This window comes from Lynx rufus, unplaced genomic scaffold (genome assembly GCF_022079265.1).
Source record: "Lynx rufus isolate CCGP_SWC_20201006 ecotype Redwood Valley unplaced genomic scaffold, mLynRuf1.p SCAF_4, whole genome shotgun sequence".
NCBI lineage: Eukaryota > Metazoa > Chordata > Mammalia > Carnivora > Felidae > Lynx > Lynx rufus.
Genome location: NW_025814856.1, coordinates 156,716,384 through 156,744,145, shown reverse-complemented (window position 1 = coordinate 156,744,145; position 27,762 = coordinate 156,716,384). Strand labels below are relative to the sequence as shown.

At 48.4% G+C, this 27,762-nt stretch overlaps 1 protein-coding gene across 1 annotated transcript in view; it reads left to right on the top strand.

The window, feature by feature from the left end:
* Positions 1 to 27,663, top strand: part of DENND11 (DENN domain containing 11) — a 44,457-nt gene extending 16,794 nt beyond the window's left edge. The window contains exons 3-9 of the mRNA XM_047095065.1: positions 490 to 648; positions 10,835 to 10,988; positions 18,222 to 18,360; positions 19,310 to 19,441; positions 19,715 to 19,865; positions 20,504 to 20,572; positions 22,255 to 27,663. Of these exons, the coding sequence (XP_046951021.1) occupies positions 490 to 648; positions 10,835 to 10,988; positions 18,222 to 18,360; positions 19,310 to 19,441; positions 19,715 to 19,865; positions 20,504 to 20,572; positions 22,255 to 22,450 (1,000 nt within the window). The 3' untranslated portion in view covers positions 22,451 to 27,663. The remainder of the gene's footprint in view (positions 1 to 489; positions 649 to 10,834; positions 10,989 to 18,221; positions 18,361 to 19,309; positions 19,442 to 19,714; positions 19,866 to 20,503; positions 20,573 to 22,254) is intronic.
* The last annotated feature ends 99 nt before the right edge of the window (positions 27,664 to 27,762 follow it).

The following is a 27,762-nucleotide window of genomic DNA, read 5'->3' as shown; positions in this document are numbered from 1 at the left end:
TGGTGAGTTGGGTAATCTCTTTATACCTGGGTTGTCTCCTCTGTGGGGTTGAGTGGCCTGGACTGACATTCCCCTTTGGTTCTAAAACATTGGTCTTCAGACTGAGAGCTTTGTCATGCAGACCCCTGGACACAGCTCTCTGTCTTCCTCGGGGCTGTATCTCACATTAAAAACCGAAGCCAGGGGCGCCTGGGTGGCTCAGTCAGTTCAGTGTCCGACTTCAGCTCAAGTCATGATCTCGCGGTCTGTGAGTTCGAGCCCCGCATCGGGCTCTGTGCTCACAGCTCAGAGCCTGGAGCCGGCTTTGGATTCTATGTCTCCCTCTCCGTCTGCCCTTCCCCTTGCTCACATACTCTCTCTCTCTCTCTCTCTCAAAAATAAAAAAAATAAACATTAAAAAAAATTTTTTTTAAACAAAACAAAAACCGAAGCCAAACAAAATTTCTCTTCTCTGATTTTGAGCCCCACGACGCATTTGGTCCGTTTTAGCTATTTCCGAAAGGGACCCTTCTTCGGCCTGGCCTGCTTCGCCAACATGCCTGTGGAAAGTGAGCTGGAGCGTGGTGCACGTATGAAGTCTGTGGGCATCCTGTCTCCGTCCTACACCCTGCTTTACCGGTACATGCACTTCTTGGAGAACCAGGTTCGGTATGTGGCTCGCATACATGTGCGGGGTGGCCGTGGGAATCTGCCAGCCAGGTGTGTGTGTGTGTGTGTGTGTGTGAGTGATGAGCCCTCAGAGACATAGGTTGTGTGTCAGAACAGCAGATGCCCTTGCTCGAACATCCATGGCCACATTTCGCGCCTCAGGTGGTGGTCTTTTCTCTGTCAACCCAACTCATGGCCTAAAGACTCTTCATGCTGGGGCGGATTTGCCTTCGGTCTGTGTCAATACTGTCCTCAGTTTTGTTGAATGACATAATCTATTAATAAGTACGTGATCTTTGTTTACCCTAAGCCACAGCAATTACCTCCTTCACCCCAGGTAGGCAAATAGACTCTAAACTCTTTTTAAGCCTCATCATTCATTATTCGGGGTCATTATTACTGCTTGTGGTAATAGGAAGGGAATCTTTAACAGAAGCAGCGAAACTATTCGTTATCTTCTATAGTTTTTCATTACTCTCATTTCAGATTTTGAGAGAAATCTATCCCTAACCCCTGAAGCACTATTAAAATCTTAGCACCTTTGCCTCTTTTCTGGTACACACATGTGTATACTTTTTTAAAAATATATATACTTGGCATCATACTATGTATACACTTTTATACTTTTAGAATTTATTTGAATTTTTTAACATAACAGTCATTCTTGATGATGATCTTTGAAAGAACATGAAATTTGTTGCTTGTGGGAAAAAAAGTTTATTATTTAAAATGTATATAAAAGTACAAAGAGGGGCATCTGGGTGGTTCAGTCAGTTAAGCATCTGATTCTTTTTTTATTTTGTTTTAATGTTTGTTTATTTTTGAGAGAGAGAGCGAGCAAGCACACAAGCAGGGGAGGGGCAGAGAGACAGGGAGACAGAATCTGAAGCAGGCTCCAGGCTCTGAGCTGTCAGCACAGAGCCCCATGTGGGGCTCAAACCCATGAACTATGAGATCATGACCTGAACCGAAGTCAGACACTTAACCGACTGAGCCACCCAGGTGCCCCACTTTTTATTTTTTTAATGTTTAGTTTTGAGGGGGGTGGGGACAGACAGACAGAGTGCAAGTGGGCTAGGGGCAGAGAGAGGGAGACACAGAATCCGAAGCAGGCTGCAGGCTCTAGGCTCTGAGCTATTGTAGGGCTCGAACCCATGGCCTGTGAGATCATGACCTGAGCCAAAGTCAGACGCTTAACTGACTGAGCCACCCAGGCATCCCCGATTCTTTTTTTGTTTGTTTTTTTAATGTTTATCTATTTTTGAGAGAGGCCAAGTGTGTGCGTGTCCCTTTTGATCTATAGATACATCTTTTATTTTTAATTTCAGGAACGTTTCCTCCTGTAAGAAAATATTCCACTTTTCCATTCCATTTTTTTCCTTCTTTATGCACTGGTTAGGCATATGTTTTCTCTGCATTGTCCTCCGTATGTATCATTTTATCATTTTGATGATTATTTTAATAATTCTGTAATGCTAGAGCTGTTCTTCAGCTGTCTTCATTAAGTTGTCTTCATTATTCACTATGGTTGTCTGAGTCCTGACTTCGGCTCAGGTCATGATCTCACGGTTCGTGAGTTCGAGCCCCGCGTCAGGCTCTGCGCTGACAGTGTGACCTGTGCTCACTCGCTCGCTCTCTCTCTCAAAAAAATTAAACTTAAAAAAATAGATAAAATATTTATTATTCACTGTGGTTGAGCATTTAGCGTGTTGTTGTTTTTTTTTTTTTATTGCTCCTCTACATTTTGGAGCTGTGGTAAACACCTCACACAGATCTCTTTTTCTGTATTTGAAGTATTTCCTCAGTTTTGTGCCCCAGAAGTAGTATTACGGAGTTAAACATTTTTTTGATTGGGATACTGACACTTTGAAAAAAATTACTCCTTTTGACAAAATTAATTTTCCCAAGTAGACAGTATTTTCTCATGGCTCAAAAGTTAAAAGTGATAAGGAGGTATTCTATTAGCATCCTGCTACATGGCAGTAACAGAGGCCCCAAAATACAATGATTGAAATAACACAGAAGATTCTTTCTCATGTAATAGTCTAGAGGTGGGCCGGTGGTCCAGGTGGGTAGCCTGCTGTTCTATACAGTTGTTTAGGGACCCAGACCACTTCTCTCTTATGATTCTACAATATCCTAAGAGTGATTTTTGTATTCTAAGATGTCCTTCTCCAGTGTTCTGAGCTGCTCACTACTACTGTCTGCATCTAGCCCCTAGGGAAGAGGGAAAGCCCCAGAAGCTGCATACATCACTTGTTACATACCATTGTCAAGTTCTCCAACACAAGGAGACACCTAACAGCAAGGGAGATTGGGAGAGGTAGTCTCTAGCTAGGTGACCCTGTGACCAGTTAAAAATCTGGTGGTTCTGTTGCAAACAGGAAAAAAGGGACAGAAGGATCTGGGGGCAAAATCAACAGCCCCTGTTTCAGTACGCCCCTCTTGCGATCCTGGTATCCATGTGCACTCTTCTTCCCACATGGAGAGAACATTCCTCCCACCCTCCCTCTCTGAGGGAGACCTCAGAGAGGCTCATTGAGTTGATGCTTCTAGTCTACGGTCCAGGATTTCTGGGTGATATGAGGCAGTCCTTTTCGATAGATCAGCCCATGGTTCTTCATATCCTGAAAACCTGCAGAAGAACAGACAAGTTCATTCACTCTGCACTTCCTAAATGCAACATCGAAGGTGAAGTGGGAACCCCAGTACAAGCTCCTATTTGGAAAAAGGAAGGATAAGAAATACAAGTAGCCATTAGTCCATCATGCTCATGAAATTCTGCTGCAGGGGCTGCAAAGCCTCCTTGTCCTGGTGGAGTAGTAAGTTCACTGGTGAAACCGTGGTTCTGTTATTGAGAATCCCCTTGCCCGTTTTCCTCCGTGGCTCCTGGCTTTGCCTTCTAGGAGATTTTGTACCCATTTTCCACCACAACCACTTCTGAAGCAGGCATGGGGGAACGTGATCTCCCTGAGGCTGCACACCTAGAGAGCACATTTCTTGCTGGTGTAGGTTGGTGGGTGTAGTGGTTTCTCTAACGGTGGAGTAGTCACAGGCTTTTATAGGCCAGCCACATGACAGTACAGATCCCTCAAAAACCGAATAGGCTTCTGGTCTGTTTGCTTCTAGTCGGTCCCAAATTAAAGTATCTGTTGCGAAAGATTCTTTTGGGTCTTAGTTTTTAGTGGACTGTAGACTGGTTACTGTTGTCTGTTCTTGGCCTATCCATCTTTTTCTCATTTAAATGGCAACTACCATAAATACATACATAAATACATACATATATATATATTTATATATATATATTTATATACATATACATATATATATTTATATACATATACATATATATATTTATATACATATACATATATATACATATATGTTTATATATATATATACACACACACATACACACACACACACACACATATATATATATAAAGTAAAATATGATGCTACCTTGAGGCCGTACCCTAAATCTGATCTTTGCAAATGGGTCTGTCTCCCATGACTCTACTCTTAACTGGAGAGTTTCATAAAAGCTTTGAAGGAAATTCTTATCTCCTGGTTTTGGGGTACAAAAGCGGTTGGCTTTTCTAGTCCCATGGGATCTCAAAGAGTTGGAGCCTCAACTAACTTTTATTGCAGAACTCAGAACACACTGTCCCTTAGGCCGTATTTCTTCCCATTTTGGCCTGCAAAGTGGCCAGTTCTTGCCTGTCTTCATCTCACTCTTGTAGCAGCTCACGGCAAATGAGAAGCAATCAACGTTTGATTTCTAAGTGCTTCCCCTGGAGGTACAAGTTCACATGACACAGGGCCTGTCCAAGTTACTGAAGTTCTGGCAGGTTTTTGCTACAGGGGGACAAGGGTTACCAGCTTTCTAGTCTACAACACCTACTTCCTTACCACCTTCCCGTGCCAGCTGCGAATTCAAATGCCACAGTGTCTTGTCTGATAGCGCAGCAACTCATTTTTGGGCACCACTTTCTGCTTTAGCTAGAGCACAGGCTACATTGCTATAACAAAGAGACACAAAATCTAGTGACTCAAAGGAGATAGCTTTTCTAGCACAGCAGTCCTGGAGGGGGAGAGGCAGTCCCGTGTACTAGATGGCTCTGTTCCGCTGGGTCATCCTGGGACCCAAGTCTTTCTGTGTCCTATGCTCCTGTCTCCTAGAGTATTGTCCTCATCTGCATGATAGAAGAGGACTCACCATTACCAGGTCATGGTCAAGCCTCCAAGAAGAGGAAGAACTCAGGAATCCCCCAAGTTAAACACATCACTTCTGCTTACGTGCCATTGGCCAGTTCATTCCTAGCCACACCTAACAGCAAGAAAGTCTGGGAAATGTGGTCCTTGACTAGGTGACTCTGTAATGCGCTACAATCAGAAAGTTCTATTATTCAGGGAAGAAGAGAGTGGCAGTCTCTACTACTGGCATAAAATGAAAAGTCTTATCCCAGTTCCAATATGCATCCAATAATCCCAGCAATTACTGTTAATTTCTCTTCTATCTTTCCAAAATGTGTGTGTGTGCACCAATACAAATGTATGTTCTTTTTTCCCCTCCTTTTCATGCAAAAAGTATCAGGTTGTACATGTTGTTTTACACCTTACCTTTTTCAACGAACAATATATCCAAGGAGATATCAGTACAGAAAGTTTATCGTTTCTCACCATTGTATTATATGCCTTGTCTAGAAGAACCATGCTTTATCAAGTCTTTTATTGATGGACATTTGGTCATTTCCACTCTTTTGTTATTACAAATGATGCTGCACTGAATACCTATGTGCAAATATCATTTCACATATGAACAGAATATGTGTACAGTAAATTTCCAGAAATGAAATTGGTGGTTCAAGGGGTAGAGGTATTTGTAATTTTAATAGATTCTGTCCAGTTGTTTTCCATAAAGGTTGTACAATTTTGCCCACCCAGCAGTAATGCAGGAGAATGCAGTTTCCTCACAACATTGCCAACACAAAAATAAAACTTTGAGGTTTTTGGCATTCTGTAGGGTAAAACATCATGCGTGAGCATGGTTTTAATTTGCATTTTTCTTAGGAATGAGATTGAGCACCTTTATATTTATTTGAGTCACTTGTTTTCCCTCTTCTGTGAACCATTTCTAGCCTTTGCTCAGTTCTGTTTTTTGTTTTTTTCGGTTGTTGACCTTATTAATTTCCAGGAGATCTTTGTATAGTAGGGGCATTTGTTCTTTGCACTATAAATTATTTTTCCACTTTGTCATTTATCTTTTAGCATTACCTTTTGTCATGCAGATATCTTTCTTGATTGAATTCATTAATCTTTTCATGGCTTCTAGATTTTGAGTCACAGCTAGGAAGGTTTTCCAGCTTGCTAATTACAGAGGGCTTGAGGTGACACGAGAGGGAGGGACTTGCATGACAGTGTGAGGGGGAGAGGAGCATGTGAGGCACGTGCAGGTCTGGGCACGGGGCTGTTAGTCTAAATTAACTAGACTTGATTTCTGAAAATACCGAATCTGTGTTTTCTGTCCATTCTTACTTCTTGTACCCAAACTTATTTATTAGATTTCCTCCATAGACCTGGGCTTCCGTATCTCTCTAGCTAGTCCTTTCTGTGACTAGTTCTTATTAATCAGAAGATACTGGAGAACTGTCTTATAATTTAAAAACTAAATTAGAAAAAGGGGAGTGTTCTAGCATAAAACAGGCTTATAAACGTTAGTTACCATATCTCTGGACCCTCCTTCGATCATGATTCAAACAACCAACTGTAAAATATTTTGGGGACACTTGGTATAATTTGAATGCGGACTGGCTATTATTTTGCATTCAGGCTTTGTTACTGATTTTGTTAGGCAAGATAATGGCATGGTGTTTAAGCTCTGTTTTAAATACACTTTATCAATTAGAGATGCACACCAAAGTGTTTATGGGTAAAATATTATGATAAGGGATTTTCTTTAAAGCATTCGAGGAAGAAGTGGTGTGGGGGCAGGGATACGGTGTAGATGTAACCATACTGATAAAATATTGATCATTGTTGAAGCTAAATGTTGGATAATGGGGCTTATTATTCTTTTTTCTACTTTTTGTAGAAGTTTAAAATTTTCCATAATGAAAAGTTTGAAAGGACTAAACATAAAATTATCACATACTTATTGTAGAAGACTGAAAAATAGACAAACCCCCCCCCCCCCAAAAAAAAAACCCAACCATGATCCCACTAGCCAGCCCTATCTGCTGTGAACATAGCCTTCTGGTCTTTTCCCTGTATAAATATATACATACACAATTTAAAAATATATATATCTAAGTCATTCAGCATCTAAAATTTCTAACTTCATATGTTAACCTTTCTGTGAATGTCGCTCATAATAGTTCTCAACATCATGGTGATTTCAAAGTCTCTCAGTATGTAGACGTATCATGGTTTATTTAACTATATCCCTGTTATTAGGCTTTTGAGTTGTTTCTTATTTTTTGCCACTGTAAACATGAGCAGCATTGTAGGTAAATGATCGTTTGTATCCAGATATGGTTGTTTAGGTCACCTTCCCAGAAACGGAATCGCTGGGTTAGACAGTATATGCAGTGTACAATTTGATACAGATTGCAAGTGACCCCTCAGAAGGCTGGTACCATTCTATACCCACACCAGCAGTAAAAAAAAAAAAAAAAAAAAAAAAAAAAAAAAAATGCCTGTTTTTCTGTACTTGAAAGCCAGAAGCCAGACTGGGTCAGACCAGCAGTGAATACACCAGAGTGAGGAAGGGTACCTATCCCGCAGAGGCATCTCGGACTCTGACGCTGGCCACTTCATTGCTGGGTATGTAGGGGAAGCCAGGATTAGCTGCAGTGGGCATCTTTGTGGTCACATGAGCTTATGTTATGTCCGTGAAGGGGCTTGGGCTTAAGGAGAACCCCAGCGTCTCTGGTCCTGCAGGGGAGCCCTCGACTTAGCCTAGAAGCCTGAGGCTTCAGATCAGTAGTATCTATTGTGCCGTCATTCTCTAGTTTTTACAATGTCCTATGTTTTGGACACTTTCCCTAGATGACTTGGCCTGCCTTTCAGTGTGGTACTATGCGTCCTGAGAGGCAAGATCACCCAGAAACTCACCCCTTGCACGTCTTTGAAGCTCACCATCCCTTCCAGCTCTCAACCTTGCTACAGTACCTTTGGGGTTATCTTGATACTGAGGCTTGATAATCAGTGTTGTTTATTGCAAAATCTCCAGTGTGTTCAAATTTTGACGCTTTCATACAACACTTGTTCAACATTTATACAGAACTGCCAATTTATATTCCCATCCGTCCTCGTATTCTGTCTTCCATATTAGTGCCTTGTTCCGTTCCATCAGTCAGTGATATCTTAGGCTGTCAGAGGACAGGGTCCTGAAACTAGCTTTTTGTCAAGGGACTCTAGCTTAGTGAGCTTTTTCTTTAGAAACTCGGTTCAAATATAGCATTCAAGGCAGTCAAACAGAAAAGACACTGAGCAGCAAACCAAGAACCTAGAAAATGAAAAATTATCCTAGCAGTTACCCCCAGCCCCCTTTAGTGCAGAAAACAGAGTACTGAGAATACAGTAAACTGATTCTCATTGTTCTTTCAGGGAAATTACGTCCCAGTGAAAACACTTTTGAACTTAATCATTTTTGAGTTATTTTGTATTAAGCAAATTTTCATCAGTTTGACACATGTCCTTGAAGAGTATCTGGAATCTGCCATCTTCTTAGAATTAAACACAATTTAGCCACCACGGGGTTCCCATCAAGCACATGAGTAGGAGTGAAAAAAGGATTATAGGCACCCACTCCTCATGGTCATTTATTGTTATATCACATGACTTCCTTCTTGTGCAAAGCTTAAAACAAGGTATAGGAACCCCCAAATTAGCCTCCACTCTAAGAGGAACTTATCTTAGTAGTGTGTGTGTGTGTGTGTGTGTGTGTGTGTGTGTGTGTGTTTAATTTTAGAGAGAGTAGGGGAGGGGCAGAGAGAATCCTGAGCAGGCTCCAAGCTCAGCATGGAGTCCAGTGCAGGGCTCAATCCCACAACCCTGGGATCGTGATCTGAGCCGAAATCAGGAGTCGGATGCTCAACAGACTGAACCACCCAGGAGCCCCTGTAATAATTTTTTTAAATGTAGTTGATTTTCTTTAATGTTTATTTTTTTGAGAGAGAGAGGGAGGGAGGGGAAGGGGCAAAGAGAGAGGGAGACACAGAATCTGAAGCTGGCTCCAAGCCCTGAGCTGTGAGCACAGAGCCCAGTGTGGGGCTTGAACTCACGAACAGCGAGATTATGATGTCGGATGCTTAACCAAACTGAGCCACCCAGGCACCCCTACTTGATGTTGATTTTTTTTTTCTTCTTAAAAGGTGAATTTTCCTGTAGATCTCTTCCAGGGCTGGGTCTGAATTTGCCCCATTTACCCAGTGTTTTGAGCCCTCACTGTGCACCTGCCTAGATGCTGCCGGGTCGCTGGGGAGGAAGGAACCTAATGTTTGTGAATGACTGAAATGTGGCACAAGGCATATGAGGCTCTCTTCCTGCTTTATTTCATTTAGCCCTCAAAATAGTATTAAGTTGGCACTAGTACCTCTTTTCGAGGGAGAGGGGGCAAACAGCGGATTTTAAAAAGTGTAGTAACTTCCCGGAGATCACCCAGTGCAGAGTGACAGCTGGGTGGCACCTTGGCATCAGGAGCTGAAAGTCATTCTGCAGAAGAGACCGTTTGAGGGCAGCTGGCTCCCAGTTGGAGTAGGAAGATCCTGACTCTGAGCGGTTTGAGGAGGTCTGAGGTCTGAGCTTGGAGGAGGCCAACAACGATGGACTGGGGCGGTGGGGGGTTCCCTGTTTTAGTCATTGTTGCTCTGGGGGCCAACCATAGTTTGTATGCTGAGTCTCTCTCACCGCAGTATGATGGAGATTGTAGGGCGCCAAGAAGATAAGACTAAAACGGCTTTACTGCCTTTTATTCCTGCCTATATTTGTTTCCTAAGGTGGTCATAGCAAAGAACCCAAATCTAGGGGACTGAGAACAAGACAAACCCTCCCACAGCTCTGGAGGCCGGCAGTCTGAGGTCAGGTGTCCGCAGGGTCAATTCCTTCTGGGGCCACGAGGGAGAATCTGCTCCTTGCCTCTCTCCTAGCTTCTGGTGGTTTGCTGGTGATCTTTGGTCTTCCTGGGCTTCTAGATGCGTCTCTCCCAATGTCTGCCTTTATCTTCATGTGGCGTTCTCCTTGTGTATGTCAACCGTGTCCAAACTTCTTCGTTTTGGTAAGATCAGCAGTCATATTGGCTTGGGACCCACCACAATTACTTCACTTCAACTTGACTCTGTAAAGACACTTGTCTCTAGAGAGGGTCACATTCTTAGGTACTGGGAAGTTAGGACTCCAGCTGATCTTGTTTCTGGTGGGGTTGGAGGGGGACAGTTGGACCCATAACACCCCTATCAAACATAGCGCCCACAGCACTCCTGCGCTTGACTCGAAGGCAGGATTCTCCATTGTCCAAATGGCCCAGGGCTTCACTGAGGCTTTCTTGGTCTTGCGGTCGGTTGACAGGGTTCCTCACAGCCCAGTCTCTGTGGGCCCGAGCAGGTGGGTGGGAAAATAAGAGATTCTGAGTCAGTCCGTCCTTCCTTCCTTCCTTCCTTCCTTCCTTCCTTCCTTCCTTCCTTCCTTTTTTAATAATTTTATTACTTGATGCAGAAAGTCTGAGGCCTGGTGACATCCAATAATTGTTTTCCCTCATTTGAGACGTTGAGGGGTAAGTTCCCTCTGAGTCTTCTATAACGAAGCAAACAAGCATGGTTTCTCAGCAGAGAGCAGCTGTAAGCAGGGGATTTGTGGCCTTCCACGTTGTCCCTTGGCTCAGCCTTCCCTGGGAGGCGCCACACCCTCTTCAGCACACCTTGCTGGAGAACAATAAACATTAGTCACGGTCTGTACTTTCTGGCGGTTTCCCTCGAGGAGGCGTGTGTCCCATGGTGTCAGGGAGAACCAGACCCCACGTGAGGATCTTCTGTAACCCCCAAGGGGGCGTTCTGGGCAACCTCGAAATGAGGGTCTTTTTGGTTTATCACTTCGTCCCCAAGGGTTCCAGCCCTTGGGACAGGGCGACCGAGGGGCAGAGCCGGGGCCAGAGCTGTTCTCACTGTGTGTGCGTGTGTGTTTGCAGACACCAGCTGGAGACGCCAGGACATTACTCTCATCTGGCTGCGTTCTATGAGGACAAGAAAGGGGTGCTCCATGCCGGTCCGGGGAGAGGCGGCAGCCTGCCCCCTGTCTACTGGCTGCCTTCCATCCACCGATACATGTACCCTGAGATGAAGGTGAGGCTGGCCAGGCGCTCGCGTGGGCCTGGGCTCGTGTCTGCTACAATGGTTGTTGATTAGTTTTTTGATTCATAAGGAATTGACGTCTTGGGCTTATGCCCAGAGTCTGATTTTGATGGAATAGGTTTCTGATGTAAGCATTTGGGTTCTTTGAAAACACATATGCTTTCCAGACCTTTCTAGAACCATGGTGCAAAGCCATATAGGATGATAGGGCAGGCCAGTTGTGGTAGATTCCTAGCAGAGAAGAAGTGGATTTGTTTCTGCTGTTTGCTTTAGATATTTAAAGCCAGACGTTGGAGTCGAAAAGACGAAAGATGGAGAATTTGATGAACACATGTTGTATTTCGTAGTTACCATATTATTATTATTTTAAGATTTTATTTTTGGGACACCTGAGCGGCTCAGTCGGTTAGGCATTCGACGTTGGCTCAGGTCATGATCTCACCAGTCATGGGTTCAGGCCCCACATCAGGCTCTGCGTTGACAGCTCAGAGCCTGGAGCTGCTTTGGATTCTGTGTCTCCCTCTCTCTGTGCCCCTCCCCCTGCTCTCTCTCTCTCTCTCTCTCTCTCTCTCTCTCTCTCTCAAAAGTAAATAAATATTTTTTTAAAAAAAGATTTTATTTTTTAGTACTCTCTACACCCTCCATGGGGCTCAAATTTACAACCCAATATCAAGAGTCGCGTGTTCTACCAGCTGAGCCAGCCAGGCTCCCTGTAGTTACCGTATTCTTGATATGACTTTGCGATGCACTTTTTCTGAAGCACTTAGCTTGTGTACTAGAATATGTTCGCTTACAGTTGACAAGCGTGAGGCATTGGTAGGGTACAGAGATGACTGTGAACACGAAGCTCCTCCTTCTCCCTCCCCTGTAGGTGGCCACAAGGTACTTCAGGAGAAACCTAGGGCTCCCCGGAGAGAAATTATGCCAGGGCTTTAAGGGTAAACTCTGGAAAGGCTTCTTGGAAGAAGGGTTAGTCCCCGAAGTATTTGGCCAGGTGAGAAGTGAGGGAGGCTGGTTCCAGACTGAGGGAACAGGCCAGTGGGGGCCGTCACCTTCTCAGCCCCTCCTGTGAGGCTGGCTTTCTGCCAGCTATTTATCTATACCTGTTGCAGCATATTTTGTCTTAATTTTAATTTTAATGTTTGTTTATTTTTGAAAGAGAATATGAGCAGGGGAGGGGCAGAGAGAGAAAGGGGGTGACACAGAACCTGAAGCAGGCTCCAGGCTCTGAGTTGTCAGCACAGAGCCCAACGCGAGGCACGAACTCACAAAACGGTGAGATCGTGACCTGAGCCAAAGTCAGACGCTTAACCGACCGGGCTGCCCAGGCGCCTCGATTGCGGCATATTTTAAAGTAAATGATTGTTTACTCTCTGTTTCCAGATCAGCCAACTGTGGTCTGTAAAGGTCCAGTGACTTACCTAGGGCCTTACAGCTAGTAGGAGATAGAGCCAGGACTTAAACACAGGACTGGTGCCAGAGTCAGTGCCAGCTGCTTAGCCCACCACCTTTGTGGAGGGGTAGGCGTGCAAAGGCACAGGCAGGTTCATGGAGCATGAGCAGGCCACAGGCATGCCTGAGATCCCGCGGGTTCCGCTCCAGGCCATGCAGGAAAGCAAAAGCCGCAGTAAAGTGAGTCAGATGAAATTTCTGGTTGCCCAGTGCATTCACAAGTTATGTTTATACTGTGCTGTAGTTTATTAAGTATGCAATAGCACCATGCCTGAAAAACAATGCACATCCCTTAATTAAACCATACTTTATTGCTAAAAAATGCTAACCATCATCTGTGCTTTCAATGAGTCATAATCACTGATCACAGTTGACCATCACAAAAAAAATAATAATGAAAAACTTGAAATATGGTGAGAATTACTAAAATGTGACACAGAGATGTGACATGAGCAATTGCCATTGGAAAATGGCACCAATAGGCTGGCTCGATGCAAGGTTGCCAGACAGACAGACTTTGATTTTATAAAAAAAAAAAAAAAAGCAGTCTGCACAGCCTGATAAAGTGAAGTGCAATAAAACGAGGTCTTCCTGTACCTGGACTGGGACGGAATTCCTGTGTCCACTGAGCAGGAGAGAAGAGAGTGGAAAAATAGATTGGAATCAAATGGTAGAGAACCTTAAACACTAGACCGTGGAATGTGGACCCTAATAAGTACCAGTTAGGGTCTCGTCAGGAAAACACAAACTATGTTAGATATTCCAGGCTACTTCCATACCGGGAATCCGTGATCTAGGCACTGGAAGACTGAAGGAGCAAAAAGGGAGCAAGGTAATACAGATACTTCTAATTGGAGACGGCTACCACCTTGTATTAGTTATCGCCGCATTAAAAATTATCCCCAAATTCACTGTTTGAAATAGCACAAAGGTGTTATCTCACAGGGTCTGTGAACTAGGAATTCAGGCATGTTTTGGCTGGGTCCTCTGCTTCATGGTCTCCCATGACACCACGGGCAGGGTATCGGCCAGGGTTGGGGGCTTGTCCGAAGGCTTGACTGGGGCGGGGGCAGTATCCACTTCTGGGCTCATGTGACTGTTGGAGGATTGGTTTCCTTGAAGGCTAGTGGACCAAGGCCCTCGGTACCTCCGCCTCTTTGTTGTCCTCAGTCCATAGCCAGGTGGGTCTCTCCAACATGGTGGCTTGCTTCGTCAAAGGCAGCAAGTGAAAACAAAAGGGAAATCAGAATCCTTTGTAACCTAATTATAGAAGTGACAGCCCTGCAATGTTGCCATATTCTGTTGGTCAAAGCAAGTTACTCAAGAGGAAGAGGGGATTACGTACGGCTGTAAATACCAAGAGGTGGGGATTACTCAGGGCCCTCTTCCAGACTCCTGTCACACCCTCACGGGGCTGGGGTAACTGGAGAGGTGATGTTATCAAAACCGTGGCATCCTGAGGAGGAGTCCTACACAGCCTGTGCTCAGGTGTCTTCGGCACTGCGCACCTGCTGTTGCCGGACCCTCTGGGGTTCTGGCTCAGCTGGAGCTGCGGCTGCTGGGAGAAACTGGAGGTTAGAATCAGACGCGTCCTCTGCTGCTGGCAAAATACCAGCATGAGTGAGAAAGCGGAGAGCTCCCTCTCCCTGCCTTCTGCCTTCCAGTCCCCAGTCATTGCCTCCCGCGGACGAACTTAACTGGAAGCCAGCTGCCATGGGAGTCCAGGGAACATAGTTTAAGGATTTCCCCACCCCATGGCATGCCCTGAGAGGCAATAATCAAGAAACGGTCAGAGGGTCATTAGGGCGATTCTGGGTCTGTATTGACTGAACCCTGCTCCTTTTCTCACCACTCCAAACTCTGACCCAGCTTTTGCTCTGAGTCCATTGCTGCTGGGCTATCTTGAACCCTAAGCAAGGTGACCTGGGTCACCAGCATCTGACCTGGGTGTCCCCAGATTCCTCTCCCTAACAGGCCACAAAGGAGGGACAGAGGAGAGAAAGTAAAATCGCCATCTGCTTTTCTCTAGTGAGGGCTGCTCATTAACATGCCTACCAAACTCTAGTTGATGTGATGTGGGAAGAAGTGTACTTTGTTGGTTGCAGATGGAGATGTGACTGGTCTTCCAAATTTGTTAGGGGGTGCCTGGGTGGCTCATTTGGTTAAGCGTCCAGCTCTTGGTTTCGGCTCAGGTCATGATCTCACAGTTCGTGGGTTTGAGCCCCACATCGGGCTCTCTGCTGACAGTATGGAGCCTGCTTGGGATTCTGTCTCCCTCTCTCTCTGCCCTTTCCCTGCTCGCTCTCGCTCTCTCTCTCTCTGTCTCTCAAACATAAATACATAAAAACATTAAAAAAAATCAAAATCAATTTGTTAGTACCTATTGAAAATACAAGTACCCTTTGTGTTAGCAATCCCACCCCTTAGGATCTGCCCTATATTTATAACCCAACAGAATATAATGATGTCTGTATAAGAATGTTTAAGTCAGCATCGTGTAGAGCGGTGGAAAATTAGAATGCCCCATATATCATACAGCCATTATAAATAACGCATTAGAGCATACATAGTTGACGTGCAAGGTTTACCAGCAAGTGTTTTTGTGTGAGAATAGCAAAGTACAGAAAACCGTTTGTGATACGATCATACGCTTTTGTAAAATAATGACAGCCTCAGGTGCAGAGATGATATATATACATACGTGCATATATAAACATGAGGCAGTGTTTGGGTGTATATACTAGGTTATTAATGTATGTATTACCTGGGGATGAGATAAGGTATGGAGGGATGGTGCTTATATATATAAAACAGGAAAGGACCAGAGAAAAAATGGCAGCACTGAAACAATGAATATATGATATGATTCCACTGGCTGTTTATGGACTATCACATATAGGTACATATAAAGAAATTTGTCTGTAAGCTGTCTATTGAAACACCGTATTTCGTCCCCACAAGTTAAAAGAACACCATACATATATAGTTAAGTGAATTTTTACAGAGTGAACACATGTATGAAGAACATGTAAAGTCGGGGTCAGATCTAAGGCTGTTGCAGAGTCAACACTAACTGGCAAGGGAGGAAGGACGGCCAGAGGCCGCTCGGAGGGGTCCAGCAGCGGCTGGTAGAGGCCCCTCCTTGGGAAGTGGACAAGTGGGGAGAGAGAGAAAGGAGCAGACGGAGTCCCAGGGCGGGGGCACAGGAGAGGCGAGGGACAGAGAGAGCCCAGGCGTTGCCGGCACAAGCCAGGGAAAGAGTTCCTTGTAAAACCTGCAGCAGAACGAGGCCCAGAAGGGAGAGGTGGATTTTAAGAGGAGAAATGTCTGTTGTGTCGTGTGGTCGGACAGGGTCAGGTCGAGAGGGGTGCGTGTTCTCTGCTGCGGCCTCCAGAAGAGGGTGGCTCTTCCTCATCGTGGCCACTTTCATCATCGCCCTGGCGCAGCCCAGGCCCAGCGCCTCAGCTACTGGCAGTTGTGTCCTATCTCCGGGTCTCGGCACGCGCTGGTCCCGCCACCAAGAACGCCCTCCCTCCAGTTACCCTTCGTGTCAAAGATGAGACACGCTGCCTCCAGGAAGTCTTCCCTGTCTCTCTAGAATCAGTCTCTCCTGTGCCCTCCTGCAGCCCTGCCCTCTCCCATTTTGGCTCTCAGGCTGGGATTGGCTCACGTGTGCACCTGCTTCTTCTAGTAGTCTCCATGCTATATGGGGGCAGGGGCTGGGCCTTGCCATTCATTGTTGGGCTGAGACTAAACAGTGTTTGTGCAAAGTATGTGAGAACTATTTCTTGTGTGTGTGCGTCCATGCATTCATGAATGAATGAATAAGATCAGAATTAAGGATTGGTCATTTATTCTGGGATCCTGGGGCCAGGACACGTTTGGACAAAATGCTGGCAGGCCTTCCCGGTGCTTGGGGCTTGGGGCCTGAGGATCAGTGGAGGGGAACTGGGAGGGACCTGAACAGGCCTGGGCTCCCTTTCCTCTATAGTTGCCTTTGTTTCTTTCTTATTTAAATTCAAGTTAGTTAACGTACAGTGTAGTTTTGGTTTCAGGGGTAGAACTCAGTGATTCATCACTTACACATAATACCCAGTGCTCATCAGAACAAGTGCCCTCCTTAACACCCATCCCCATCTAGCCCATCCCCCCACCCACCTCCCCTCCAGCAACCCTCAGTTTGTTCTCTGTAGTTAAGAGTCTCGTGGTTTGCCTCCCTCTCTGTCGTCTTATTTTTGCTTCCCTTTCCCTATGTTCATTTGCTTTGTTTCTTAAATTCCATGTATGAGTGAAATCATATGATATTTGTCTTTCTCTGACTTATTTCACTTAGCATAATACGCTCTAGCTTCATGCATGTCATACCAAATGGCAAGATTTCATTCTTTTTGATTGTGGAGTAGTATTCAGTGTGTGTGTGTGTGTGTGTGTGTGTGTGTGTGTGTGTGTGTATTACATCTTCTTTATCCATTTATCAGTTGATGGACATATGGGCTCTTTACGTAGTTCAGCTATCGTTGATAGCACACTGCTGTAAGTATTGAGGTGCATGTGCCCCTTTGAATCAGCATTTTGGTATCCTTTGGATAAATACCTAGTAGTGAATGTTAGGTCGTTACCTTTGGACTTTTGTGAAAGATTGTGATTGTAGGAATCTGACCAGATGCGGTGGCTCAGCGCCTCTGCCCCTGGAGATCTGGGAGAGGGGTAGGCACAGGAGCAGGACAGGGACCCTCAGCGGAGGGCAGCCTTTCTGCCCACTCGGGACAACTGAGAGGCAGTGGTGCTGGAGTGCTGCCTGGGAAAGGGAGGCTCTGGTGCTGCGTGTCTCAAGGTCTCCTAGCCAGCAGGCCCAGCACTCTGCCTTGGTGTGGGTACCGCTCCTCTGAAGTGCTCTCACCGGCGCCCCCCAGGGGTGGTGAACGATACTGCTTCTGACACTTGTGCTTGGAAGTGACGCTGCGCATTTATTTGTTGCATCAGCTCCTGTGTTTTCTCTCATAATCCATGTGTTTTCTCTCATAATCCTGGAGAGCCATGTGAGGGATGGGATGGCCTCCCCGTTTCGCATGCGGAAAGTGAACCGGAAAGGTTGGCTTCTTTCTCAAGGCCTTTCCTTACTAAATGGCAGAGCCGGGTTGGAATTCAGCTTTTCTGAGGTCAGAGCTTCTGGGGTATTCCTGGCTCAGGGCTCCTAGAAGCAGTCTGCAGGGGCCGATAGGCTCTTGCATTTATCGAGAAGGAAGAGGCTGGACCCGACGTGCAGTGGTGGTCAGGCCGGGGAGGGGGCAGGGGGCGTGGGGTCTTCCTGCCTGCACAACCCCTCATTTCACACGGCAGCGGGTCCCTGAGTACTTGGGGAGCTGATATGAGACCGTTGGCTCGTCACTGTACTCCTTCCAGGGCTCAATCACGGTTTCGAGTTGGATGTTCTCATTGAGAGGTACTGTCATTTCAGAGACTTTTCTGACTCTTCAAAAGTTAGGTTCAGCCTTGTGTCCTCTGTGCCTCTCTCTCCTGAGTACTTAATGATCCCTAAACTCAGACCTCACTGTATCAGGGGAGCTGTTGCAGTATCGAAACCCGGCATAAAGGTGAGACTTTAGAGTGAAAAATACCATCTTGTGTGGAAGTAACCATCCCTTAATGCATCTGTTGGTTGTACTTTGTGATGTCTGTGGTGCAGGGGTGTGGGGAGTGGTTAGCACACATCTGCACGGAACGTTTTTCACATTTTTTAACAAGCTCTTCTCCTCTCCTTTATTTTTTCAGATCACTCACCCAGCCGGCTGCATGTCTCAGTTTATCAAGTTCTTTGGAGAACAGATCCTCATCCTTTGGAAATTTGCCTTACTTCGAAAGCGCATTTTGATATTTTCTCCCCCTCCTGTGGGTGTTGTATGTTATAGAGGTAACTAAACACCAAGGTCGGGTGTTGTGTCGTGAGTTTCTCGGGGCAGAAACTGCTCGAGTCATTGCATTGTTGACCGAGTTCAGAAATGTTGGGGCTGTCCCAGGAGGGTCCCAGGTTTTCAGCCTGGGAATGCCAGGGCCGGACTTGCATTCTAGAATGTGGGTTCTGGCGGCTGTGAAGAAGGTTGGTTGGGGGACGCATCCGTGGTCTAGTAAGAGGTAGGTGGCGAGAGGAGATGGGGATTCTGATACAGTAAAGAGGAAAACTTGGCAGGAGTTGGTGTGTGATTGGGTTGGAAGGTTCTGATGTGTGTGAGGTAATGGAGGAGGGGTCCAGGATGACGAGGATGGGGGGGCCACCAGATGAGGGTCCAGGAGGAGTAGGGGGTGGAATGACAGCACTGGCTTTGAATACGGTGCGTGTCTGCTGTGAGGCCTCCGTGAGGTGGACACAGGCGCTGGTGCGGGTGGGTCAGGACTTGGGGGGAAAGCGAGGCCGGCGTTGTGGAGTGCCAGTGACCGCGGGACCGATGGCGTCACCCGGGAAGAGCGCGAGTGCAGGGAGGTGATGCGGGCACAGGAGGTGGAGCAGTAATGGTGGAGGACAGAGGAGACTGCGGTGGGGCCATCAGAAGCAGGGAGGGAGCCGGGAGAAACAGGGGTTATCGCAGGCGGGGGTTCAGAGACGGGGGAAGGTCAGCAGTGCCAGAGCCTAAGCGGGACGCGAAGCTGGAGGGGGTGAGGCACCGTTGGCGCGACTGGAGGTCCGGTTCCGCTGTGGGGCCTGAGAGGCTCGTGCCCCCGCCGCACCCCTCAGAATGCCAGAGCCTCCTGTGACTCCGGTGCCGGGACAGCGCAGAGCCAAGCCCTCCACGGCGTCGTCCTCGGAGGCTGACTGCTCCGAGGGGGGCGGGCCACACTCCTCTCTCACCTCCCCTGTCCCACAGTGTACTGCTGCTGCTGCCTGGCCAATGTCTCCCTGCCTGGCATCGGGGGCGCCATTCCTGAGTCCAAGCCTTTCTTCTACGTGAACGTGGCCGACATCGAGAGCCTGGAGGTAGAGGTGTCCTATGTGGCCTGTGAGTACGGGGCCCTCCCTGCACCCCGCCCGCACATCCTTGCCCCAGGTCCCCGGGCCGGCTCTGCCAGAAGCCAGGCTCTGGCCTTCCCGCTCGCTCCCGGGGGCCCCGTCTCCTCTCCTCGCAGTGCGGGGCTCCCGCTCGCTCCCAGGGTCCCCTTCTCCTCTCCTCGCAGTGCGGGGCTCCCGGACCCCTTGTTTCCCCGGCGGGGTCGGGCTGCTGCCTCTCAGCGATGGCCTCCGGGTTCCCATACCCTGAGCTTGGCTGTCACAGGCACCACGGAGAAGATTTTCGAGGAGAAGCGGGAACTGTATGACGTCTACGTGGATAACCAGAATGTGAAGACGCACCACGGCCACCTGCAGCCCTTGCTGAGGATCAACAGCGCCGACCGGGAGAAGTACCGGCGGCTCAACGAGCAGAGGTAGCGGGAGCCGGTCCCGGCACGTGCGTGCCCACGCGGGGTGGCGGGCGCGGCCAAGGCCAGCACACCCTGAGAGAGACGGCCCCGGGGCACTGCCCTTCTCAGTTCAGCCGGGCCGGCCGACTGCCCGGGAGGTGGGGGACGAAGGGGAGCCCGGGGCGGACGAAGCCGGGCTCCCGGCGTGTTGGCCTGATACGCGGGCGGCGAGCGTGTGGAGGTGACCTCTGGCTGATGGGCTCGGAACCGGGGAGGCCCAGGGAAGAGCGCGAGCACCTGGCGAGCACAGTGTTGGCAGCTTGCCTCTGCATCATCTCCCGCGGTTCTCAGGAGTTTGGTTACCCCGTAAAGTAAACGGCACCCCCTGGTACCGGTGGCGAAATAAATACCATCACCATCCCTATCCCTGTTTTAGGGGCAGTTATGAAAGATTGCCACTTGCCTGAGGTCACCCAGGGGCAGAGCTGGCCCTGGACCCTGGGGGCTTTGGCTCCAAGGCCCGTTGATTCCCTTCCGGTCTCCCTGCTTTCGGGCCGGAGGCAGGGGCCGCCCGCCCCGTGCAGGTGCCTGACCCACGACCTGGCCGATGTCCGGGGTCCTGTGACGGCACCGGAGCGTGACGGGGGCCTCCTTCACCACAGGCAGATGCTGCTGTACTCCCAGGAGCTGGAAGACGACTACACCCCCTGTGAGGAGGACCTCTTTGTGCTGTAAGTCAGCCCGGGCAGCGGTCGTGGGGCTTCCCCGGGGATCCCTGAGCGCTCGCCGCCTTGGGCCTCGACCCCTCCCGTGTCACGCTTGGCAGGCCAGGGATGGCCTTTATCGCTGCCGGGTACACTGAGAGCTGGGCTCCGTGTGGAGTCCACCGTGAGCCCTAAATGCCACTGGGGGACACCCAGCGGACAGGGAAGAGAAAAACGCAAGTCCTGATGTTTTATCTTTCCATTGAGCGTGTGCATCCAGATGTCCACTGCCCAGAAGCGTCTGCCCTGCAGGGCGCGGGGGCTTCTCATCCGTTGCTTCGCTCGAATAAAGAGTTCCTTGCGCTCAGTGTTACGGGACGATCAGAAATGTTAACTTTTGAACCTAATGAAATCCCCTGCCTCCAGATGTGTCGGTTCGTGTTCGGGGGCAGGAGCCATAGTCTTCATACCTTACAGCATTTATGTAACTTCTGAGCAGCTTGTGAAACAGCGCTCGGCAGGGCGGACAGAGCTGTGATTGGAACGGAAACCAATTCTCCTGGCTTCCTGTCTGGCCTTCCTTCCCCAGGCCCTGGGGTCGGGGTGAGGAACATGGCACTTGCAGCGAGAACCATCTCTGGCTTGGATGTTGAGAACTTAATGTGGACATTTCAACAGAGGTGTAGTTCTTGGATTCTACTAAAGCGTACCTCCCCACCCATGCACGATGCTGAGAGGTGCAAGTTTCCGGAAATGAGCGGCGAGCCAGGAGGCTCGTCAGGGTCTGATGCGTTCCACTGCACCTGAAATTCACGAGCAGTTAGAACTTCTTTGGGCACTTAGGTGCCTTGGTGGAACCGGAGAGCCCCTTGGAATACATCTGAAAAGTCTAGACAGTTCACGCCTTTTCTGAACATGGCTCAAATTTACGTGGCACCATAAATCGGTGACACGTAAGTCACACTCTGTGTATAATACCCCCCCCCCGACACACAAAAAAAGTAACCAAAGGGAAAGAAATACCCGAGGATGGTGGGGAGCTAGGGCAGTATTGGTGCCTACAGTGGGGCTCCATGGCCCCTTGGCCTTTCACTCCCAGCCGTGGTGGCTACAAGACATCCCCGTGCCTGCCCCAGCCCCGAGCCCCACCTCTTCGTGGACGGCCAGCCACAGCCTGGCGTGCTCTGCGGTGGCTCTCAGGCTGGAGAGCCTCTCAGGGCCCTGCTCTGTCCCCGCTAAGGCTCGTCTGTGCTGCTGGCCCCAGTGACCTGTCCTGGGCTTTGAAGGTGAATTTTAGTTTCTCACGTTAAGTCTTGACCTCAGAGCTGGATCATCAGGATTTTTTTAGGGTTTTGTCTTTTCTTTCTCTTCCCCTTCTGACTAAGCAGAACAAAGAACACAGTGTATGTAGTAACCTTCCATAGGAAAGTGTGTTTTTGGCAGGCAGGCCAAAAGTCCCCAAGTTTGGGGACTTTGCAGTTCATACCATGATTAATGCCAGCGGTTTCTTTGCTAAAAGTTGGTGTCACTTTAGTAACCCTTGAACTTTGGTCCTAATTTTCTTATTTTTTAGAGATCATTCTGATTTTTGAAACCATTTAAAAGCATATTAAAGCAATGTAGTTTTGGTTCCCCATGTGTGGATTATTTGGTGACCCTTTTTTTTTTTTTCTGCCTTCCCTTCCGTGTGTCTTATCTTGTGAACACAGGTTTTTCCTAGAGCAGAACAACCGGATATTTCAGACTCTGTTGGAGGTGTCCGCCAGTCAAGACAAAACCCTGACCGCTGAGCACGCCCGGGGCATGGGTCTAGACCCCCAAGGGGACCGGAGCTTTCTGATGGACCTGCTGGAGGCCTATGGCATCGACGTCATGTTGGTCATTGACAACCCCTGCTGCCCATAGGAAGAGTGAGCCCAGACCGGTGAGCCGCTCCTCATGTGGGGAGTTCACACTGGGCCCCCAAGGACCTCCTTTTTTATTAAGTTGACACGAAGGAATATGGTTTATACTTCCCAACAAATGTGATTTTTTTGCAATCTCCTTTCTCCCTTCCTTCCTAGTGGTAAGATGAGACCACCTTGGTTTTGTGCCCTGCCCTGGTGCCATGTTGGAATGGACCACTTTCTCCCAGAGCTACTGCCTGGGTTTTGTCATAGGCGTTATCCGAGTGGCTTCTCTTGCGTCCTGGTCGAGTGACTTGAGGGGATGTGGTGAAGGCCATGTGTCACTGGGAGCGGGCTGAGCTCGGAAACACTGGGGTGGGCTGTTCAGAAAGTCTCCAGGAGTTCGTCCCTTGCGGTATTCTGTCCAGGGTGGCCTTGTACGTGCATCTCCTCAAGGTGGAAGCTAGAGCTCATGACTTTTCGAGGTGTTTCATCAGTTCTGGGAGTCCAGTGTTGGGATCAGATCCCTTTTCCTGTTCGCTGGGGCAAATCTGTCTTCTCTGTTCACGTGAGTGGAGACCTCAAAGAGGAACAAGAGGATGTTTCCGTCACAAAGCATGAGCTTCTCTAAGGACAGAATGACAAGAAGAGGTTTCTTACCAGCCAGCTGGAAACTAAAATTGTAGCCTGAAGCGTTGAAACTTTCCTCAGAGTACATTAACGGTGGCCACTCAATGTAAAACTCCTCCTTTCTCTGAATCCCACTCCTTCAGGGATGGCCCTGGAGCTTGCAAGCAAATTCATTTTACAATTGAGCTTCCTTTAAGGGCTAACTATGCTCTTAGAGCAATGTTCGTTCCCACCAAAGGTAGAGCAGTTGGGGTTCAAAGAGGATAGAGCAGAAGACGTTTCTCTGAGAGTTCTCTGGACATATCACCAGCAGAGCCTCGGGATCAAAACAGAGATTCACTGGATTCCACATTCCAGCAAGGATCCGGAGCTGGTTACTCGGAGTTTGAAGCATGGAACAAGACCGTGTACCAGTCTGGAGCCCTCACAAACAGATTTCTTGTCAGCAGAGTTGACACGCCTTGAGCTAAGCAGTTGGGGCCAGAGACAGAACACGTTTGTTGGAGAGCGAATTTGATAGTGCCTTCACCTAGAGAAGTGGTTGGAACCCCCGAGCATCAGTGATGAGTTTACCTGTGTCCCCGTGACATGTTTTGGTCTGGGACGGCTCCTGTGGGTCCCTGCCTGTTCTCTTTGGCTGTGCATTCCAGGAATGCCAACTTAGGTGAGACCGTAGATATTTGAAGCCAGCTCCTGTGAGTAGAGGTTAGGGCTTTTTTTTGGCCATAGTTTAGGATTCTGACTTGGGCTCCTGGGTTGTTGGTGACCATTTCTTCCCTCTCGATCTTCTTGCCTCGCTCTGTTGTTGGAATAGCCATCCGTGTATCCGTGTCTGTGACCAGGTTCCAGCCAGGCTACTACACACAGCAGAGAAATGACTTTCAAGTGGATGGCACACAAGTCTTACAGCTTTTCAGGGCTCACTGCTTTATTCAAAAATATTTTCACTGTAGTTCCAAGATAGGGGATTCACGACTAAAGAAATTCACATGTAAAAATGCAAATACATATTGATTAATCAAAGTAGATTCTTTTATGTAAATATATAAATAAGTTGGGCATTGAAATGTAAACTGTACAACTAATACACTTTTCTCCTCTGCAGTGTGGATTTAGCCATTTCAGTAATATAGATGTTTACAAAAAAAGCCTCGCCGCCTCTTTCCTTGAAGAGCAACCTTCTCTTGTCTCTGGGGAAGGAGCAGCCTTTCGGACTTGGGTCAAGTCCTGGTGACTTTTAGTGCTATCTGAAGGCTCAAGGTTTTCTAAGTTAGGGGGATGGTCGATCGGAAGCAGGAAAGGTCGGATTCTCTTGGTGGACGCAGGCCCCCTTCCTCTGGAATTGAGGGGTTTGTTGGAAAGGACTATCTTTAAGCACGTCCGTCCCCGCGCCCTTCTGCATGCAAACACTTGTGTTTCTGTGGAATTGTAACTCCAAGCTCATAAGTGCTCATGTAAAGGTCGTAAGGTGAAAATAAGTTTTCTGTTCTTTCCTTTGCGTGGCGGGTCGGGGTTCTGGGTTCCCTTTAGCTGCAGACTCTTCCAGGCGGTTGTCTGGCGGCTGTGGGCCGCCCCCTCACCCTCGGGCAGGGGGCTGGGGGATGGGCACGGAGGGGAATAATACGAGTGAGCCTGGGCTCGGCTGACCCCAGAACAGAACTTCTCCCCCTCCTGCCCCGTATTCCCTCTGTGAGGAGACCCAGCCGTCCTTCCCTTGCCAGCGTCGTTATCAGCCAGAAACTCAGCACAGCACCTCTGGCTGACTGAGCAGCATGCCCCGTCGCTCTGTAGTCAGTCATACGGAGGTCCCCTTTGGAAGACTTGCTCTGTCCCCCTCCCTCTGCTTCCATCCCCCTGTCCTCGCCCCAGTGTCTCCAGTTAGCGGCTGCCCCTTCTCTAGAAGGGGAACCGGAGAGTGAGGTACCCGGCAGGACTCCCTGCAGTTACAGAAGCTAGAAGCCACCTGGACCAGCTTTTCTGTCACTGTTGACCTATTTCCTTAAAACCCTTCTGCTTTCGGTCAGAAGACATTGGTCAACGTTCTTCTTCACCGCCTCGTAGATCGATAAGCTCTGGAGGGCGGGGATGGTTACCACCGACTCTTGGGGCAGAGCTGGAAGCCTAGGTGGGGTGGCTGGACCCGTGGTAGCCTTCTGCCCTTCTGTGCTGTTGAACCTCACCCCCTCCCCTGCCTCATCTCAGCTGGCTGGGTCCTTCTGAGAACTTTGAGCCTGGTCTAGTGCCATGCTATGAGCCATGTGGTCACCTGGAAGCTGACCTGAGACACCTGGGCTGCTGCTGCTGCCGTTGCATCAAGGCAGAAAAAACCAGGTGGCAGGGCTTCTTGTGGGACCAAGAACCCAGGCCTGGGGTTTACTGCCGTCCCGCCAAATGTGACAAAGGCCCATTTAGGTGGATTTTTCCAATTCTGCAGGCTCGGCAGATGGTAATAGTCAGCCTTGGAGAAAATGTCTGGTTGCCCTCTGGCTTAGGCTTCTTTCTTCAGGAGTCAGAAACGGTAGGATTTATCTCCTACGAGAGCAAAAAGGGTGGGCCAATTTGTGTAGAATTAACTATGGCTTTAGACAAGCACGAAGCACTCCTTAGGCCCGGTGTCTGTTCCAGTATCATTGTGCCACCTGGGGCCTTGCACGGTCCTCCGGCAGCCAGGACGGCCGCGAGTCAGAAGGCTCTCGCCTCCCACAGCCGCCATCCAGCGTGGCACCTCTTCCACTCGGCCGGGGAGGGGTGCCGAATTCATTGGTAATGATAGAAATAACTTGGCCCAGAATTTGCACCTATAGCTTCCCTTGTTTTGCTCCTCGTGAAAATCAAGATGGGAAATTGAAGTGTAGCACAGGGCACAGATCATTCTAAATACCACCTGTGAAGACTCATTTATCAGTGTAACTCCCTGATATTTTAACCGGAAGATAAAAGTAAAGAGAAATCCGAGCTGAATCGCTGTTTTTCATTCCGGTGGCTACGAGGACGAACTTGCTATTCGTCTTGATCCACTGAGAGCCCTTCCAATACAGTAAAAAGATGAGATGATTCACCTTTAAACCGAGGCCTTCAGGGAAGCTTTTGTAAAGGGCAGTCATGAATTAACGTTTTAATGGTAGGACAGCAACCCTCTGAGAAGAGGCAGGGACCTCAGGGACCTTTTTTTTTTTCCCCCTGAAACTGCATAGCCCAGGGAATGGATTGAGATGTTTTCCCCAGTCCCCGTACAGATAGATCATACTTGGAAAGGCAAAGGAGCAGGAGGGCATCGAATAAAATTGTAAGACAACGTTCAGCTTGACAGTGAACTTTCCTTCGTAGGATGCCAGTTCTGAAATAGTCAGGAAAGTCAACATGGGGACCAACACGTCATGCGGGGGCTTTCACCTCCCTGTCCGGTTCCTCACTAGTGGGCTCAGGATCTGAGGTCCAGCCCCAGGGTCTTCCCGCACTTCTTGCCCTGCGGTGAGGCTCCTCCAGAGCCGGGGGGCTTACCTCCGCTGGCCCCCACCTGCCCCTTCTTGTTTCAGGAAGACCCTTCTCTGATTTCAGGTAGGGGAAGAGAAGGGGTCAAGGGCTCCTCTTACCCCTGAGTCCGTGGGTTTCGAAGATTCCATCTGATGACTAATATACCTCTGTTCCCAGGAGCTGCTAGGGCACTGAGTGTTGGTAAAAAGGCTAACTGTGAATTAAGTTACTGTTTTTCTTATGAGAAATGGGAGTTTATTTTTATGTCGATATTATTATGTGATGAATTAAGTGTGCAGATGTGGAAACAGAAGAAAATCTCAAAACTAGAATCCTGGAAGAAACAGAAGTTTTGTAACTTGGAAGCAACTGAAACCCCATAGAAGTGTCATTATTCGTCTTTGAGCTTGAATAAGGACACTGTGCTGGGAGACTTAGCCACGCTCTCTGGGAGGTGAACGGGAGGGTCTTCGCGAGGATGGCACGGGCAGCGACCTCAAGGGAAACTCTTGTTTCACGTGAGGAGGCCGATGAGCAGGCCTCTTCCTGGAGCCGCGTGGTCTTCTGCCTGGCACTTTCTCTCTGGAGCCGGAAGACGGGGGCAGTTGGGTAAAACTGCACATTTAGAAAGGAAGAATTTTCTAGTGATTACAAACAATGATGGGGGGGAGGGGAAGCCCTCTTTAGAGTTATTCCAGAAGCTCAGCATAGGATGGGCTTTTAGCAGTAACGTAATCTAAATTCAGAAAATTTATTTACTTACCGTAGTGTAAGGAAGGATAGGTGTGAATTACTTACGTTGGCTTTAGAAGGCGTGTTTAGACTAACGATACATTTAGTCTGCTTTCTAAAGACAGCTGGGGAACGCAGGGGTAGAGTAGGGCAGGGCCTTAGAAATTAGCCAGGGAGGATCCACAAAATGAAAAATCCCCAGAGAGGTCATAGAGTTAGCTGGTTGCAAATAGATTTCATTGACGTTGGAGTGAAAACCTCCTTCGGCCAAATGAAGCGAAGATTTGGAAGGCGGCCTCAGGAGTAGTTTGACTTGAGTGCCCACAAAGACCATAATGAGGGGGGCGCCTGGGTGGCGCAGTCGGTTGAGCGTCCGACTTCGGCCAGGTCACGATCTCGCGGTCCGTGAGTTCGAGCCCCGCGTCAGGCTCTGGGCTGATGGCTCAGAGCCTGGAGCCTGTTTCCGATTCTGTGTCTCCCTCTCTCTCTGCCCCT